Genomic DNA, 18,282 nt, shown 5'->3' with positions numbered 1-18,282 from the left:
TCTCTAGGAGACAGAACGCGTCTCCTTCCTGAGCGGTATGACGGCTGCGTGGTCCCATGGTGTTTATACTTGCATACTATTGTTTGTATAGATGAACGTGGTACCTTCAGTGCTTGGAAGTGCTCCAAAGGATGAACCAGACTTGTGGAGGTCTACAATTTTTTTATGAGTCTTGGGAAAATCAAAAGAAATCAGCCATGTCAAGCAAAGAGGCACTACGTTTGAAGTTAGGCCTTGAAATACATCCACAGGTACACCTCCAATTGACTCAAATTATGTCAATTAGCCTATCAGAAGCTTCTAAGCCATGACATAATTTTCCGGAATTTTCCAAGCTGTTAAGGGCACAGTCAACTTAGTATATGTAAACTTCTGCCCACTGGAATTGTGGTACAGTGAATTATAAGTGAAATAATCTGTCTGTAAACAAAGTAAATGTCCTAACCGACTTGCCAAAACTATAGTTTGTTAACAAGAAATGTGTGGAGTGGTGAAAAACGAGTTTTAATGACTCCAACCTAAGTGTTATGTTAACTTCTGACACCGGACAGGTGCAGTAAAATGTGTTGTTTTACAGGGTCAGCCATAGTAGTATTGCGCGCCTTGAACAAATTAGGATTAAGTGCCTTGCTCAAGAACACAGACAGGTTTTTCACCTTGTCGGCTTAGGCATTCGAACCAGTGACCTTTCGGTTACTGGCCCAACGCTCTAACCGCTAGGCTACCTGCCACCCCAGAGTTTCCCACAGAGGCAGAATGACACCTATATCTCCAAACATCCAGATGAGCTATTCATCACAGTTTGATGGGTCAATAGGGATGAGGTATATTCTAACATACTTGCTCTGTTGAGTTTTGTTGTACTGAGCATAAAACATCTTACCAGGTTACAAATCAACACATTCTAATATCTAGAAGAATATACTTCTTTATAACAACCAAGAAAGGCCCAAGCTGAAATTCAATTACTTTGTATTTATTGTAATATTAGTCACTTAATAAGTAGTCGTCATGAGAGGCAACCATAGACGCTTGCATCTCTTATCCACGGAGTGTGATCTCTACTTTAAAAGTATAATGTTAGTTAGACATACCATATTGGCTGTGTCTACATGTTCTGACTTCCACTTCACTTTCACTGTCACTTTTCACCAGCAACCATTTGGAGTGTTTGAGCTAGCGTTGCTTACATGTTTTGAAAACAGCCGACAGGTGCCCGTTAATGTCGCCGGTGCCTATGTAGCGTCCCCAATCAAAGCCTTTCACAGGAATCACTGCAACCACCACAAGTATCGTCATGAGAGAATAACACAACTCAATCAACGACTAGCTTATTATCATCACCTTCTTTATTTACAGTGAGAAAGACATCATCTCAATCTAGTCCTAGTAGAATCATCTTTGAAGACTGTTGCACCTATACTGTAGTCATTTGTAATTGTAATAAATGAATAAAATTTCACGTGTCATGGACTTTTACATGGAACTTACCTGTTTTTGATTTGACTTGATTCTGTTGGTTGGCTTGGTACTGGGCATAGGCAGCCAACTTCGCCATGAGAGGCTGCTTCTGTAATACTTTAGCCTTTTTCGTTGGTGGTTTACCTTTGAAAATAATAATAAAGGAACGACTATTGAGAGAGATAGAAGAAGAATCATACAAGCCAGGCAGGTTTCCTTTGTCCCAGGTTTATTCGACAAAAGAAATCATTGCGACGTGTGTAATGGAAACAGCAGATTATAGCATACATTTTCTGAAGATCAACAACATTTGTATCAGTTCGACTGAGATGGATTTATTTGGTCTAACTTTCTTTATTGCGACAAATTATGATGGAAACTGTGTTTTTCGAAAAAAGGATTGCAAAATAATTTAGAAGGTACGCGCGGCACATGATGTCATCACGTAGCCCTACAAAAAAGATCCACTCAACATTTAATGCTAAAACCTATTGCTGCCAAATCAATTTTTTCAATATTAAAATTGTGTTTTTTTGCAGGACAACGATTGTCCTGCATTTCAAAATGCCTGAAAAGCTTCGCCTTGCTTTTCTGGTTGGCTGGATGCAAGTTTCACCATGGCATGGACCGTTGCAATACGTGGGAACATGATAATTATTAGAATATGACAAATATTAGTAAATTATTGCAGTATATCCATCCTGGCTTTTGCGGGCTACCTGAGACATGAAACACATAGTTGGGAGGGCATCAGGCTGTCAACAATTTATTAATGCTCAATTTGCCTTAAAGGTTAATGGAAACACTTTAACTACTTCATTTGTATTATTTTTTGGTGTGATGGCATTACGTCCAGCTGTTTTTATCGACAATATAGTTAAATGGAAACACACTGTGAGCAGGCAATTGTTGCATCTATTTTCTATACGAACTTTCTAAATGTCAAAAAAAAAAAATGTGTTTTATTAAAAAAAATCGCTGGACCAGTTAATGGTAAGGTAACATAGCTACTTATAGATACACAGAGGATGATACACAGAGGAAGGAATTAAAATGAAATAAATACAACCTGTTAACACAACTTTTCAATGTCAATTCAACTTAAAAAACGGTGGTTATAGAGAACATACAAGGACAATAGAAGTAGACTTAGTGCAGTTTGCTGTTACCTGCAGTCTGGCCAGTATGCTGGCTTTTTTAGAGTTGGATGAGTAGCTCCTTGAACAGGATTACACTGCAGAAGCGCTTGGTTTTGGAGTAAAAAGCATCTCTCACTCCCACCATCCCACACATCTCACAGGTGGCTAAGGAGAGTGAAAACACACACACACAACACACCACACGAGGGATAACAAGGTGTGAGTACTGTTCAGTCGAAGAGATGGCATATAATCGAATGCTAAAATTCTCAGTTCAACCCTGTAATAACATCATCAGCGGTTATGTTCAATAATCAGAGGCAGTCACAGTACTACTAACCCATTCCTGCCTTCCCATCGGGGTAGGTGTAGACCTGGCCGTTGGTCTTGATGATGGGCAGGCTGGCAGGGAGGGAGGGCACCTCTTCATCGCTGTCCCGGAGCTCGAGCTACTGCTAGAATCCTCACTGCACGCTAGTGGTGATCCTAACTGACCTAAGACGGAATTTTTACTATGATTAAATGTCAGCATTTGTGAAACTGAGTTCAAATGTATTTGGCTAAGGTGTATGTAAACTTCTGACTTCAACTGTATGTGTGTGTGTGTGTGTGTGTGTGTGTGTGTGTGTGTGTGTGTGTGTATTTATATATATAAAAAAAAAAATGTTGTTGAAGCTGCATAAATTGTGAGGATAGGTGACAATGAAGTGTATTAGCAATAGCAGTCCTTTTTGAGCGGACATATTTGTATTGTGATGATGTCGTTCTCTATGTTCAGCGTGTGTTGTCTTCTCTGCCTTAGGTTCCCATGGGAACTTCTTGGGGTGACCTTGCAGAAGGGGTGAGGGTAGAGGTGCCCAATACAGATAGCGGCCTGCCAATGAAGGTGTACTGGATAGCAGGAGTTATCAAATTAGCAGGTAACAAAGAAGCCCCAGAGAATCCTCTTCACTCTGAAATGCACCTGTTTGGATTCATAGATGACAGTGTACTTTCTCTGCATTCATTGTTTTCATTMAACTCTGTTTACACATAGACATGTTACACTTAGATGTAACCTACACACAATGCTTGGAAACATAGATACTTCTCTCATCTAACAATACTCCTATGATTCATTTTTACAGGTATTTCAGGAACAAAATGATTGGAAAATCACAAATAAGGTTCAGTGGTTTTCCTAATCTTAAAACATCMTTGTGCTTCTCTCCGCAGGCTTTAAGGCACTGCTACGGTACGAGGGGTTTGATGGTGACTCTGGCAGGGATTTCTGGTGTAACATCTGTGTCCCTGACATCCACCCGGTGGGCTGGTGTGCAGCAGGAGGAAAGCCCCTRGTTCCTCCCAAGTGTAAGAGTAACAGAGGGAGTCACTTAGAAACCACAGCCAGGATATTTGTGGCCATAAGGTTAATAATGATAATGCCTTTATTTTTAAAAGCACCTTTCCTGAATTATGCTCAAGGTCACCAAATCAGTGCTCAGTACTCTTTTTAAACGAGGTACTGTATTTTGTTATGTATACGGCATGCGTAGTCTGTTCTCTGAAAGGTAATAAGAACAAATTATAGTACTGTACTTTGTTTTGCCAAGATAAGGATATATGCTCTGTTACAAGTGGTGGGGCAAGTCATTTAAAATTTCTGACCGGTTTGAAAGAATMATTTCTAATCTTTCTCAAACGTTGTCTGACTGTTTCACCTTAGCCATTCAGCACAAGTGCACCAACTGGAAAGCGTTTCTTGTGAACTGCCTAACAGGAGCAAAGACTCTACCTATTGATTTCTCCACCAAGGTGAGCTACAACTCTTCATCACAAGACACTCCAACACCTCACTCAAAGTACAAACATGCATCAAATATCAATATGAGAAGATGAATATGCTTGTATTATTTCCACAAATGCAATGCTAATAACCTTATGGCACTACCAGTACAAACATGCTTTGCATGTATTATTATATAGTGACATATTCTATAATGCCTAACTGGATTGTCAAGTAACCTTGTAGAATCTTCACCTCCTCACCCTTCCCCAGGTGCAGCAGAGCATGCAGTTCCCCTTTAAGAAGCTGATGCGTGTGGAGGTGGTGGATAAGACTCACCTGTGCCGGACGCGGGTGGCCCTGGTAGAGCAGGTGATCGGAGGTCGGCTTCGGCTCGTCTACGAGGAGTGCGAGGACGGCTCGGACGACTTCTGGTGCCACATGTACAGCCCACTGATACACAGCATCGGCTGGTCCCGCGGCATCGGACACCGCTTCAAGAGATCTGGTCAGTGACCATAGTGGGGAGGGCACGCGGGACTAGGCACTAGGGTCTTACACATAAGGGTAAAGATTTGCTTGGGGTTTAAGGATCCTGAAGATCTCAACATGGGTGAAACACTTAGGCACTTTAAGATTCTAGTTGTTTCTGAATGATTTATTTGGACTTTTAGGGTTTGATTGTTGTCCATTAATGACAGATACTCTTCCTTGTTTCAGATGTTKCAAAGAAACTTGATGGCCAAGTAGATGCCCCAGGACAGCTTTTTGTGAAGGTGAGTTCAAATAAATGTTTCAATCTGCCACTTGACTTCGTTGATTCAAATATTTTTCTAGTCTCTGACATTTGTTTGATACGTGGCACAATCTCTCTCAGGTGAAGGATGTTGACCAGAGCGGGGAGTGGTTTAAAGATGGCATGAAGCTGGAGGCTATTGACCCTTTGAATCTATCAGCTATTTGTATTGCTACTGTTAGAAAGGTAAGCCCTATAATCGTGATGAGAAATATGACTGACAGAGAAATGAGGGAAATAAAGACAAATGACATTGCACGTGTAACAGAGTTGTTCACGCTCCCTGCCTTCTCTTCTTCCAGGTCTTGGCGGATGGATACCTCATGATCGGAATTGATGGTTCCGAGGCAGCTGATGGCTCTGACTGGTTCTGCTATCACTCCACCTCTCCCTCTATCTTTCCTGCTGGATTCTGTGAAATCAACACAATTGAACTCACCCCTCCACGTGGTACACACTGAATTACATTACATTGTGTGGTAAAAGCATAATCACAATTGTCTATTTGAGTTTATTTGTAGTACCAAGAGAGTGCGCACCACTGATTCTCACCTCACAGTGGCTATTTCAATTGGCCAGCCAGTTGCTGTTACTTGTAGCCTCAATAAGTAAGTCTTTTCTGCAGGGTACACAAAACTCCCATTCAGATGGTTTGACTACCTCAGGGAAACGGGTTCAGTGGCAGCTCCGGTGAAGCTCTTTAACAAGGTAACCTTGTTCAGCTTTGTCTGCTAGCTATTTTGCCTGTTAGGTCGTTTTGGCTCTTTACTTTTGTTCKCAGTCTGTTAGTTAGACTGAATTTGTTGTCAAAACCAACTACTTGCTGTCTGAGTAACCCTTTACATTTTTCATCTATTTAAAGTTTGATTGTTTATGCACTTTGGCTTTTTCAAATTGCTTGATTTCTGTCAGTAGTGTAGTCGTTACAGGATATTAGTCCGAATAAGAAAGACCGAGCGCATCTGAGTGCAGTGAAGTTAAGACTAGTAGCCCACCAATGTACAACTTTGCTTGCTTGTAGTTGTAGTGTTATGAGAAATTCCCTGAGTCCACCAGCTGAATGKCCMCTTCTCTTTGTTGACTTTAAAGGAGGTTCCAAACCATGGGTTCCGCCCTGGCATGAAGCTGGAGGCTGTGGACCTGATGGAGCCCCGGCTGGTGTGTGTTGCCACAGTGACACGTATTGTATATAGACTACTGCGCATCCATTTTGACGGCTGGGAGGACGAGTATGATCAGTGGGTGGATTGTGAATCACCTGACCTCTACCCTGTGGGTTGGTGTCAGCTGACTGGCTACCAACTACAGCCACCAGCTGTGCTAGGTGAGTTTTTAAAATATTTTGTTTATTGGGATTTTTCAGCATTTTTCCACAAAGACAAAGACGGACAAAGATATAATTTTCTTAGTGCAAGGTCTGAACTAGCTCTAGTCTAGCCCAAAACAACCTTTTGGAAAACCAAGTCAGATTTTTCATTAGCATCATCCCCCAAATGACCTTGACTGTAATCTCCCAAATGAATTTGACTGTAATCTCCCAAATAACCAAAACTACCAATACAGGTAGAACTGCTAAATACAACAACAAAAAACACAAAGACAGTCAAAACATCAAACTTCATTTAACCAAAACACTGTGACTTTTACGCAAACCTTTAATCTGAAACTAATTCTAGTAATGTAGGAAAATTGAGCTAAAGCATTGCATTTTTTTGAATGAGTTGAGACGAGCTGTGCTGAACGAATGTATGAATGAATGAGTTGTTCTCTGGTTTGTGCATTTTTTCAGCCTCTAGAGAGCTCCCTCCGAGTGTGACAAAGCAGAAGAAGAAATCCCAGCAGTACAAAGGCCAAAAGAAAAGTGGGTCATCCGTCCCCTCGTTTCGCCCCGTGCCTCAGCCCCCTGTCCCTGCACCCCCCCCCCTCTATTTCTGCCCCTGTGCTCCGCCCTTCTCCCCTGCACCCTCCCCATCTCTTTTCTGCCCATGCCTCTGCCTCCTCCCCTGCACCCTCCCCTTTCCCAATTTCTTTCTCTATTTAAGGGCAAAGCTGCACTCACCGTGGCTCTTCACGGTTCATGCCCTGCGGGCATCTCTATTCACACCAAAACAGAGCATTGAAACCAAGTCAAAACCCTCCGACACCAGATTGAATTTTTGTACCAGTGTGAAGCTGTTACTACTGGATGAGACCTCAGGCTGAAGAAAGATCTTCAATGACTGCAATAAAATACAAATGATTTGATTATGTAGGCCCATAGTGTAGATCTTTTTATAGTATGCTTGGTTTTTATATGTTCCTTCAGTCTTTGTTAGTCATGCCAGACATTACATCAAGCTTTTCCTGAAYAACTTASATTTCTAAGACATTTTTACCTCGATTTGAATATTTCAATTTTACCTTACTAATGATGAATAACATAAGTAGTCACAGGTCAAAAAGAGCAAAGGTATAAGAGACATGAAGGTAACAGCAGAGCTGATAAACCATTTTACCTTTGTCTTGGTTTTTAGAGAGGAAGATCCCCATTGGTAAGCGGCCAGTGAGTTTGTCGGGGGTGGTATTGAGTGGAGTGCCCCAGAGGAACCTATCTGGAGACGAGAACATGACCCCGCCAGACTACCCATCTCCTCCCACGCCAGCATCTGCCCCTGGGAACGCACAGCCTCCCTCGGCAGCCCAGGAACTCGGCCCCAACGGAAAGCCAGGTAACCTAAGCCACCCTACCAACTGAACTCAAATTAGAAACCCATGTTAAGCCTGGTAGTTGGTTAGGGATGTCCGCTACTGAAACGGAAAAGTGTAGTAGTCCAAGTACTCTACCCCATCTCAACATCAACCATCTTGATAAGGCAACTTATTTTCTCCTTTATCTCCTGAGTTTTATAATTCATCCTCCCCTTCCTGTCTTTTCATTCCCCATCTTTCCTACTTCTCTACTGGCCCTCTTTTCTTTTTTTTAAGGGGTGACGCTGCAGCTGAAGGAGGAGGTTCAGGAGACGGACGAGTTCACTTTCCTGCAGGGCACAGCCTCTGACCTAGAGAACAACGGCTCCGGCTGCAGTTACTACATCAAACAGGAGCCCTGAGCCTCCATGGGGCACTGCTGCACCTACCACCGGAGGGCCATCCTGGGGGCAAGAAGGAGCCTGTCCACTCCCTCTCTCTCCACAGCACCAGAGACCATGGGCCCTGGGTGGCATCCCCACAACATTAACATGGAAGGTCACCAAGGGCACCAAGCTGTGCCCATAGAGAGATTCAGGACAGAACGGCTCAAAGACTAGTTCCAAACAGACAGCGCAAACGGGGAGAGGAGTGTAGAAAATAAAGGAAAAAAGAGAGGTGCGTAAATGACAATAACTTTACATTTCAGTTCAGTTTTTTGTACTAAAACAAAAAAAAAGTTTTTGTACGATTTTTTAAAATCCGAGATCTTTTTGTGCATCTCTCGTATTCGTTACTTTGAGGTAGGGTAATCTTTTGATGGATAAACTGTGTGATGTTTTAGTGTATATATATATAATCAGATTTTCCAAAAAACAGGGTGTATGTACAGTTGAAGTCGGAAGTTTACATACACTTAGGTTGGAGTCATTAAAACTCKTTTTTTAACCACTCCACAAATTTYTTGTTAACRAACTATAGTTTTGGCAAGTCGGTTAGGACATCTACTTTGTGCATGACACAAGTCATTTTTCCAACAATTGTTTACAGACAGATTATTTCACTTATAATTCACTGTATCACAGTTCCAGTGGGTCAGAAGTTTACATACACGATGTTGACTGTGCCTTTAAACAGCTTTGAAAATTCCGGAAAATTATGTCATGGCTTTAGAAGCTTCTGATAGGCTAACTGACATCATTTGAGTCAATTAGAGGTGTACCTGTGGATGTATTTCAAGGCCTATCTTCAAACTCAGTGCCTCTTTGCTTGACATCATTGGAAAATCAAAAGAAATCAGCCAAGACCTCAGAAAAAATAGCAATTTCCAAACGCCTGAAGGTACCACGTTAATCTGTACAAACAATAGTATGCAAGTATAAACACCATGGGACCACGCAGCCGTCATACTGTTCAGGAAGGAGACACGTTCTGTCTCCTAGAGATGAACGTACTTTGGTGCGAAAAGTGCAAATCAATCCCAGAACAACAGCAAAGGACCTTGTGGAAGATGCTAGAGGAAACGGGTACAAAGTATCTAATTCCACAGTAAAACGAGTCCTATATCGACATATCCTGAAAGGCCGCCTCAGCAAGGAAGAAGCCACTGCTCCAAAACCGCCATAAAATAGCCAGACTAAGGTTTGGAACTGCACATGGGGACAAAGATTGTACTTTTTGGAGAAATGTCCTCTGGTCTGATGAAACAAAAATAGAACTGTTTGGCCATAATGACCATCGTTATGTTTGGAGGAAAAAGGGGGAGAAGCATCCCAACCGTGAAGAATGGGGGTGCCAGCATCATGTTGTGGGGTGCTTTGCTGCAGGAGTATCTGTGGTGCACTTCACAAAATAGATGGCATCATGAAATGGAAAATGATGTGATATATTGAAGCAACATCTCAAGACATCAGTCAGGAAGTTAATGCTTGGTCCGAAAATGGGTCTTCCAAATGGACAATGACCTCAAGCATACTTCCAAAGTTGTTGCAAAATGGGCTTAAGGACAACAAAGTCAAGGTATTGGAGTGGTCATCACAAAGCCCTGACCTCAATCCTATAGAACATTTGCGGGTAGAATTGAAAAAGCACTGCCAGCGAGGAGGCCTACAAACCTGACTCAGTTACACCAGCTCTGTCAGGAAATGGGCCAAATCACCCAACTTATTGTGGGAAGCTTGTGGAAGTCTACCCAAAATGCTTGACCCAAGTTAAACAATTTAACAGCAATGCTAACAAATACTAATTGAGTGTATGTAAACTTCTTGACCCACTGGGAATGTGATGAAGGAAATAAAAGCTGAAATAAATAATTCTCTCCTCTATTATTCTGACATTTCACATTCTTACAATAAAGTGGTGACCCTAACTGACCTTAGACAGGGAATTCTTACTATGATTAAATGTCAGGAATTGTGAAAAACGTAGTTTAAATGTATTTTGCTAAGGTGTATGTAAACTTCCGACTTCAACTTTATGTTGGTATTGAATGGACTAAACCTTACTGGTAAAAAACAATCACTCAGATATAAAGTAGAAACACCCCACCAATCAGCTTCATACCAGTTCCACACATTCAACTAGGATTTGAGCACCTGACCACATTCTCTGGATCTTGTGTTCCATTTGTGTGATAGCCAATCATGACTGACAGCTATCACTGGGACATTTACCAAGGAGAATGTGGTAGAGCCCCAAATCTCAGGTTGATCCTTTTCCCACACTATATTTACCATGCCTTATTTAAAGTATGTTTACAAATATTACTCCTCTTGGCCAGTTGATTGCAGGCAAGTTTGTCAAATCAAAAAATTATACTCTATGAAAAACAAGTCATTCACTGTGGTAATATTTAGTTCTATCACAGTTTACTACACAATGATATGCAAACCTTGACTCTTGTGTCAAATAATACAGAGATCTATCTGAAATGTTTTATATCTAATGTATATAGCATTATTCTACATGAATTATGTTATAATTCATCTATCTGAAATGTTTTATATCTAATGTATGTAGCATTATTCTACATTAATTATGTCATAATTCAGAGCGATACTATAAATGTGAGTAGAGGAAATATTCAAGCCACTGTAATAGTCGGGCTATTGTTCATCATTAGGGTTTCATCACTTCACTACCATCAACAACATGAGAACCATTTATCGAAATAGAGAATGTACTGCCTTTGTAAAAGAAAATCTTCAAAATAATGCTTTGTTTGCTCTTCCTCTTTTAGAACTTGAATGTAATCTCCTGTTGCAAGGTAGTCCGGTTCTGGTCAAACCACACATAAAGGTGATTTTCATGACAATTTAAATCACTTTAAATCACTTTAGTAAGTGATTGGTAGGCTTGGGTTAAATTGTCACACTCACTGACTCATGATCATGATCATTTTATTCATAGGCCATCCTTTCGTTGGGAGATATTAAATTAATGTCAATATTGATTTATAAAACAAAATATATCACATTAAATATTTATTAACAAAGCATACAGTATATAACAGAGCCAATTTACAAACATGATATGGTGATTTATTTTGTGCCATATGAGAAATTAAAGAGKGATTATAATCTACATACTTTATCAAATACCGACTGCACTCCATTGTCTCACTTTATATACCAGTAAGGTTGACAATTTACTCTCAGGAAATCTTAGCGTATTGTATTATAGGCTTCTTCTTCGTCGTTATRGTTATTGAGAAAGGTGTTGTCATTGGCTGTTGGCATGCTGAAATTAGGCTTCAGAGATTGATGTGGTCAACAGTATTAACAAAATGTGTTAGTCCAAGATCGGTCTTTAAAGTAAATGTGTCACTTGGTAAACCATCTCACTAATGTAGAGACCTATCTGATTGTGAAACAAGGTCCCATTTCAAGTGGATTTGTCATATATTTTGTCTCTAGAGGTAGGATTAACTGTCTGTCACTGTTTGATCATGTGTAGGTGTTTCTTGAACTATTATTTTTTTTTCTCCAAAGGTTCAGTTAAATGTTAGCTTTGTCGATTTGTCTTACTGTTGTTACTGTATGTTTCAATGTCTGGCCCTGAGTGAAACTCAAACTAGTATAAGTCTCAATGAAAATGTACATTTTACRCGTTGGCTGGTGTAAACCAGCTCAGGTGACCATGGTGATGCCAAAGATTGCCTAAGGTCACTGTCAAGCAATAACGTCTTATCACAGTACTCTCCTAATGCAGTGAGATCCTAAGCTTTGAGCTGTACTTACACTCAAACTTCAGACTGTGCATCAAAGACCGAATGGTGGAAATATACATTACGTTAATATATGGTATGACTGTTTTGAGGTGACAAACCTTGTCTCCATCGTCCTTCTAACACAAATGTTAAACATGAGAATTCATGGTATTTGAATGAAGAAAAGAAACGCACAAATGGACTCAATATAGGGCTACGCTATTCTGATCATGATGTTCATTGACGTTCAAATGCATTATTTCATCATAAAAGATAGTGTTTGTTGAAACCAAAATATGTGCATGCAGCAGTGTGAACATCATGTCCTCTTGTGCTTAACTAGTTGATCTTGGTTTGTGTAACTGTTGGTCTTTGCACTAACATGGGTCTGTGTGTATGTGTGCTTGTTTCTATTGTGAAACCCCTTCATTGTCTTTGTATTATGGTGCTATATATATATTTGATAGTCATAACCTTAAGAATGAAATGATTTTTAAACTGGCCATGGTGGAGAAATTCAGTTCTCTTCTCGTATTTTGGATACAACTATGAAAAATTTGTATTGAATTAACTGCCAAAACATTCTTTGCATGGCACTTGTGGGATAATTTTTTTTTTTTCCGCATCCAAGTATATTGTTTTTGTTCCTTGGTTTCCATGGTAAATGTRCTGTGAACATGAAGTTTAAGCTACAGTATATCAAATGTAAAGAAATATTTAGATGTTTACTTTTTAATTTTGCAGCATGTTTGTGGAAAAAGCATAATCGTAAAATAAATTAAACTTTTTTTACACTGCATAAGCCAGCGTCCATTGTTTTGTTACCTACAGCAATAAAGGAATACTTCGGGGTTATGGCAATGAGGACCTGAACTTGGCACTGCGGTACCGCTTACCATGTGGTAGCAGAGAACAGTATGACTACGGTGGCTGGAGTCTGACAATTATGGCCTGGTATAGAGGTCATCATTGCGCTAAAGTTGAGCCAATGCCAACTTCCTTACTCTACATTCATCCACCAGTTCATTGGACACTGGGGAAGTAGATGAAATGTTTGCCAAAAACCTGAAGTGTTATATTCTGTCAAGATGCTGTTCAATGAACCATATTCAAGCATTGCTAGTGCCCGCAAAAGCAACAACCTCAACCAGTTCCACTGCTCCCTCCCCATATCACTGATTTAGACCTGGGACACCAGATAGGAGAAAACCAGGCTCCAGACCTCACAGGGTAAGCATTGAATACCCCTGCTATTTGTTGCCAATTGAAACAGGAACCAATATAGCAGGCATAGGATCTCACTTTGTCAAGTCAAACATCCAGAAGGGTGTAGTTAATACCCAATCATGACAATGCAAATATAATCTTCTGTAATGTTACCAAAACCTTTTGTCAGGCTTGCCCAGTGGAGTTAAGCTGACCCAATTAGGTAGTGCCACCACCCACATGAAGTCACAGGAGACCGTAATCAGCAATACTAGAGGGCACCCTGAACGGTAGCACCTTAAACAAATGGCATGTAAAAACCTTCCAAATAGGCCATATTGTGAAGAATATCCAACAGCATTCCTTGCCATTTATGACTATATTGAAGCCCCTTCAATACAGGCCCACACTGACTGAACAGAAGCCAGAGGACAATACCAATTCATGAAACCAACACTTTAAAGTAAACTAGGCGAGCCTTGCATATTCTACTTCATGATTGTTTTTATTGACATTTGTAAGTGCTTTAAAGTCACAAGGTACATGAACAATTCCAGATCAACAGCATTCAGAATGGTTTGCGATGAGAAGACAGTTCCAATTTCATTGTATTTACTCATACAGGAATCCATGTTGGCAGCTCTTGTACTCAACCATCTCCTCTGGCTTGAACCACAGGCCAATCTCCTTTTTGGCACTATCAAGGGAGTCACTGCCGTGGATGATGTTCCTGTAATGGCAAAATGCAAATCAGCAACTCTGCATTATGGGCATAACAGGCTTGAAGTTTATTGGAACTATAGCCACTGCAGGGGACATTTCTACACAGAAAATCCATTACAGCTTGAATATTTTTATCAGATTCCTTGACAACGATGGTCTACACATTTAAGATGCACCCCTATTCACATTGGAAGGAGGAAAGTGCTAAACCAATAGATTCTGTATGGCCAGGCATCGGTGGACACTTACCTGCCAAGCGTGATACAGAGGTCACCGCGGATGCTGCCGGGCTTGGARTCTGCAGGGTTGGTCTCTCCCAGCATCAATCTGCCGTTCTTCACAATGTTCAGGCCTTCCCAGATCTGAATGCAAGGGAGGATAAAAATTTAGGCTTGAGTGGAACAATACATTCTATCACAATCAATGCTCAAGAGAACCTGAAGTATTGTGTTCAGGGTGGCATTAGCAGTGAGCCACTAGGAATTTAGCGAAGAGCRAGCATTTTTAAAAGGCCAGCGAGTAGTGTCTGGAGGACAGTTACCATGGCAACAACGGGACCGGAGTGCATGAAGGCGCAAAGGCCACCATAGAAGGGCATGTCCTTCAGGTCAATGTAGTGCTGCTTGACAAGGTCCTCAGATGCCTGTAATCACAAAGACTAAGTTMAATGCCGTTGAACCCTAATACACTCAACTCTGAAAAGATGCAGTTAATCACATACCTGGATCATCTTCATGGCCACAAGCCTGAAGCCCCTCTGCTCAAAGCGCTTAATGATCTCCCCCACAAGCCCCCTCTGGACACCATCGGGCTTGATGGCAATGAAGGTACGTTCGTTGTTTGCCATGGTGCTGCAACAGGAGGACAGAGATGGTAGTGGGCCATCGGTGAAACGCACATTAACAATGAATTAACTGCCTAATTTGTGGTTGTGGAGATGCAAATGGCCCCTGAATTGGCTGGAGTAAGCCAGGCCACTCTGCACAATACATCAGCTCAACCTTTTACCAACGTACCGCCAGTTGACACCTCTTCAATGTCACCTAGACTACTATGGAGTGAACAGATGTACTGTAGCTAGTGGGAAAGTGGCCAAGGCCAGTACAATTCTATTCTTATCACCATCCTGCGGAAAGTATTCCCACATGCCCATTCCATGCCTATGGGGTATTTAGGATGAATTTGTTTCGTTGCCAATGCTCAACTCATGTTACATACATGGGCAAACGAAGTTTGTTTTACTGGTACTGTAGCTTAGTTAATGGTAGTGCAAATTGAGCTCAGGCTTTAGCAGTTTTATGTTTAGATCTATGAAAAGTACGGTTCACTACATTCGACTGCAACCAGATGCTGCAGCARTGTTGAACTCCAGCGCAAGCATAACTTCATTGGGCTTTTTAAAATAGTAATTCAAAAACCTACACCGACTTAAGTACATTAAAATGACAGTCAGCTAATTAAATCACAACCACACGAATTGCGCACAGAAGCGAATTTGGCAGAAGTTAAATTCGTGAATTTTTTACATCGAGAATGTTAAATTGTTTGAATAACAAAACGAAAAGTAGCTGACGTTAACTGGCCAAGTCCCGATTTAATGTAAATCCGAGTTACACTGACATTAATATAACTTTCTAAGCGAGCTAAGGAGGACGCTAAATGAACTTGAGCACATCCGATTGTGGAAAGCAGCCAAATTTAGTAGACGCCACATGGCCCGGCTTGCCACTGTCGTTAATCAAAATAAATTCCATGTAGATTAAAGTCGAATTGTCACGTACTTGCCACCTACAACTGAGATTATTGTAACACGAATGCGACAAATAAATTGGCTTAAGGTAACMCGCAAGGCTTAACTAGTTCGCCATGTAAATTAACTGATCACACCACGCAAGCCAATCACGTCCGGTGAAACTGAAATGCACACCCCCGGTGTTAACGAGATACATTAACTAACTATCGTAAAGCATGCTATGACTAATCCAAGTCCTTGGTTTACTATTAGGATGGGACTTAACTTTAAAGCGTCACTCAATGCATGTCAATTAGCTCGCTAGTTGGGTAGAAACGGGCGAAGAACCAAGCCGTTACGTGGCATCCTARCTAACAGTTAGCTAACGTTAGTCAATGCGAAAGGCAAAACACAAGCGAGACTGATACACCAACTTCCTAAAACCATGAAAGGAATAGATCGACAACGATAAACGCGTAAAACACAACGCTGTGATTTAATGCAAAATTAAGGGAGTTGTGGCGCCACCATTCAAGTAGCATACCTTTAAAGTTGAGATGAAGAGACTGACAGAAGACCCAGGAGACAACCGTTCAAGGCAGGGAAACAATCAGTAAMAACAAGAAACGATGACAGCTAGTTTATAAAGGCTGCCGAGTGAATGGGTGGGGCTTGGATGAGGTCAAAMATGGATTGACATGTTGCTTGCCTATTAATCACCAATGTTATTTTGTGCATTCTAGCGCCACACAACAGTTCATGGTGATATCGACATGTGCTGTCAAATATTMGAGTCTAGACAATGGGAAGTGCAAATTATGTACCATAGCAACACCAAAGGTTGATATCAGCAGACTAACCAAAATGGTATCTGTTGCAAAGGGTGGGTGTAAATGTTATTATATGTTATTTTTTTATGAGGCAGACTTTATTTGACTGGAATAGTGCCTAGTCTAGTATCTGTTGTTGGCATTTATGCAATAATGCTTGAGAACCCGGGAATTATTGTATGACAACTCGCGACAATGGCTGTTCTGAGGCCCGAGGCGGAGCAACGTTTTTTATGAGGCAGAATTGATTTGACTGGAATAGTGTGTAACGCTCAGTGGTCTAGTCTGGTATCTGTTGTTTTCATTGTTGATTTTGCTGCCACCTGTTGACTGTTGCAGTTACCGCACAATTACGTTTGAGACGTATATCAAATACGTCATAAGTGATCGTGTTTGTATGGAACGCCTTCCATATGTTTGAAACAAATCAGACATTTGACCATCCATTCAGTCATCAAGTTGCCGTCGTTGATGGTCGAAAATGTATTAATCCGCWTTTTATTGCAATTACATTGCATAATCTTTTTTTTTGGTGATACATCCGGTGATAATATGGAGAAAAAAGAAGTTGAGGTAGGCTTTGTTTTTCAGATTTTTTTTATATCACACATTTTGAAAGGCAAGATAAGTCTTGCCATCTGCCAAAGTCAGGAATAGTGAGTAKTTGGGTAAAGGTGATCACTAAGGTGACATTATGCATAGAGGACTTTCTGATGAGATTCCAGGGTTAGAGGTCAAAGGTTATATAACCTTTTGATAAATAATGTAGGCTAATTAATGAGAGTTTGAGAAAGGTGATATGTAAAATCTCAGTCACAGCACACTGAAGCAGAGAGAGAGATGCAGGAGGCTGATCCAGAATCAGCCGGCCCATCTCAGTCACAGGAGACTGAAGCAGAGCGAGAGATGGGGGATGCTGATCCAGAGTCAGCTGGCCCATCTCAGTCACAGGAGACTGAAGAAGAGAGAGAGATGCAGAAGGCTGATCAGGGCTTAGCCGGCCCATCTAACACATGGGAGCCACATCAGACTTTTCATTGCAACCTATCCTTGGCCCGGAGAAGCTCCTCCTCAGAACTCAAATTCTTAGGGGAGGAGATGACTGAGAAGTAGGTTGCTCTTTGTCTTCCCCATACTTACCTCCTATTCTCTATACTGTATGTTCTGCAACTGGCAAAGAACCAATCAGAACGTGTGTTTGTAGTGTACATGTAGAGTACCAGTCAAAAGTTTGGACACACCTACACATTCCAGGGTTTTTCTTTATTTTTTATATTTATCGACATTGTAGAATAATAGTGAAGACATCAAAACTATGAAACTATGAAAGTCCTGTAGAGGTCAAGGGTTAGATAGTTTTAATAATTAACAGTACTCATCTATTTATCCCTTTTGCAGGCAAAGGATTATTTTTACTGAGAATATGCATGAAAGGGTGAGTAGTGTTAGCTCTGGAATTTCTAACATCAAGGAAACGGTAAAATAGACTATGAGTGCATCCCAAATTGTGTCATTTTCCATAGTGCCCTACTTTTGACCAGAACCCTATGGGCCCTATATAGGGAATAGGGTGCCATTTGGGACACAGTCTAGATCAGGGATGGGCAACTGGCGGCCGCGGATCCCCTTGTGTAGGCCCGCGGATCCATTATTATTATTATTCTTTGTAACTCTGTCGGGGTCTCAACTTACTGTTGACAGTTAGTATAGTAGAATACACAAGGTGAAACTTAAAAATGTGGTTTTGCATCAGCAA

The 18,282-nt window shown here is 41.0% G+C and overlaps 2 protein-coding genes across 3 annotated transcripts; one reads left to right on the top strand and one right to left on the bottom strand.

Moving 5' to 3' along the window:
- The first annotated feature begins 3,388 nt into the window (after positions 1-3,388).
- LOC111980680 (MBT domain-containing protein 1-like) lies at positions 3,389-12,837 on the top strand. 2 transcript variants are annotated; one of them, XM_024011549.2, is made up of 12 exons: positions 3,389-3,520; positions 3,816-3,950; positions 4,306-4,394; positions 4,639-4,873; positions 5,086-5,141; positions 5,243-5,347; positions 5,464-5,611; positions 5,787-5,869; positions 6,251-6,485; positions 6,951-7,022; positions 7,675-7,869; positions 8,140-12,837. In XM_024011549.2, the coding sequence occupies exons 1-12, from the start codon at positions 3,409-3,411 to the stop codon at positions 8,196-8,198; spliced, it is 1,524 nt and encodes a 507-aa protein (XP_023867317.1). In that variant the 5' UTR covers positions 3,389-3,408; the 3' UTR covers positions 8,199-12,837. The 2 variants fall into 2 exon arrangements, with proteins under 2 accessions (XP_023867317.1, XP_023867316.1); XM_024011548.2 differs by having other exon boundaries at positions 3,390-3,520; positions 8,126-12,837.
- An 890-nt stretch (positions 12,838-13,727) lies between these two features.
- On the bottom strand, positions 13,728-16,357 carry LOC111980681 (nucleoside diphosphate kinase A-like). Its single transcript, XM_024011550.2, has 5 exons — positions 16,241-16,357; positions 14,686-14,815; positions 14,506-14,607; positions 14,214-14,326; positions 13,728-13,971 (listed from the first exon to the last, which is right to left on the bottom strand). Exons 2-5 carry the CDS (start codon positions 14,809-14,811, stop codon positions 13,854-13,856), a joined length of 459 nt encoding a protein of 152 aa, XP_023867318.1. The 5' UTR covers positions 14,812-14,815; positions 16,241-16,357; the 3' UTR covers positions 13,728-13,853.
- Positions 16,358-18,282: the final 1,925 nt, after the last annotated feature.

Source organism: Salvelinus sp. IW2-2015, linkage group LG20, assembly GCF_002910315.2.
Source record: "Salvelinus sp. IW2-2015 linkage group LG20, ASM291031v2, whole genome shotgun sequence".
Taxonomy (NCBI): Eukaryota; Metazoa; Chordata; class Actinopteri; order Salmoniformes; family Salmonidae; genus Salvelinus; species Salvelinus sp. IW2-2015.
The sequence above is the reverse complement of the archived record's forward strand: the minus strand, read 5'-3'. Positions and strand labels throughout refer to the sequence as shown.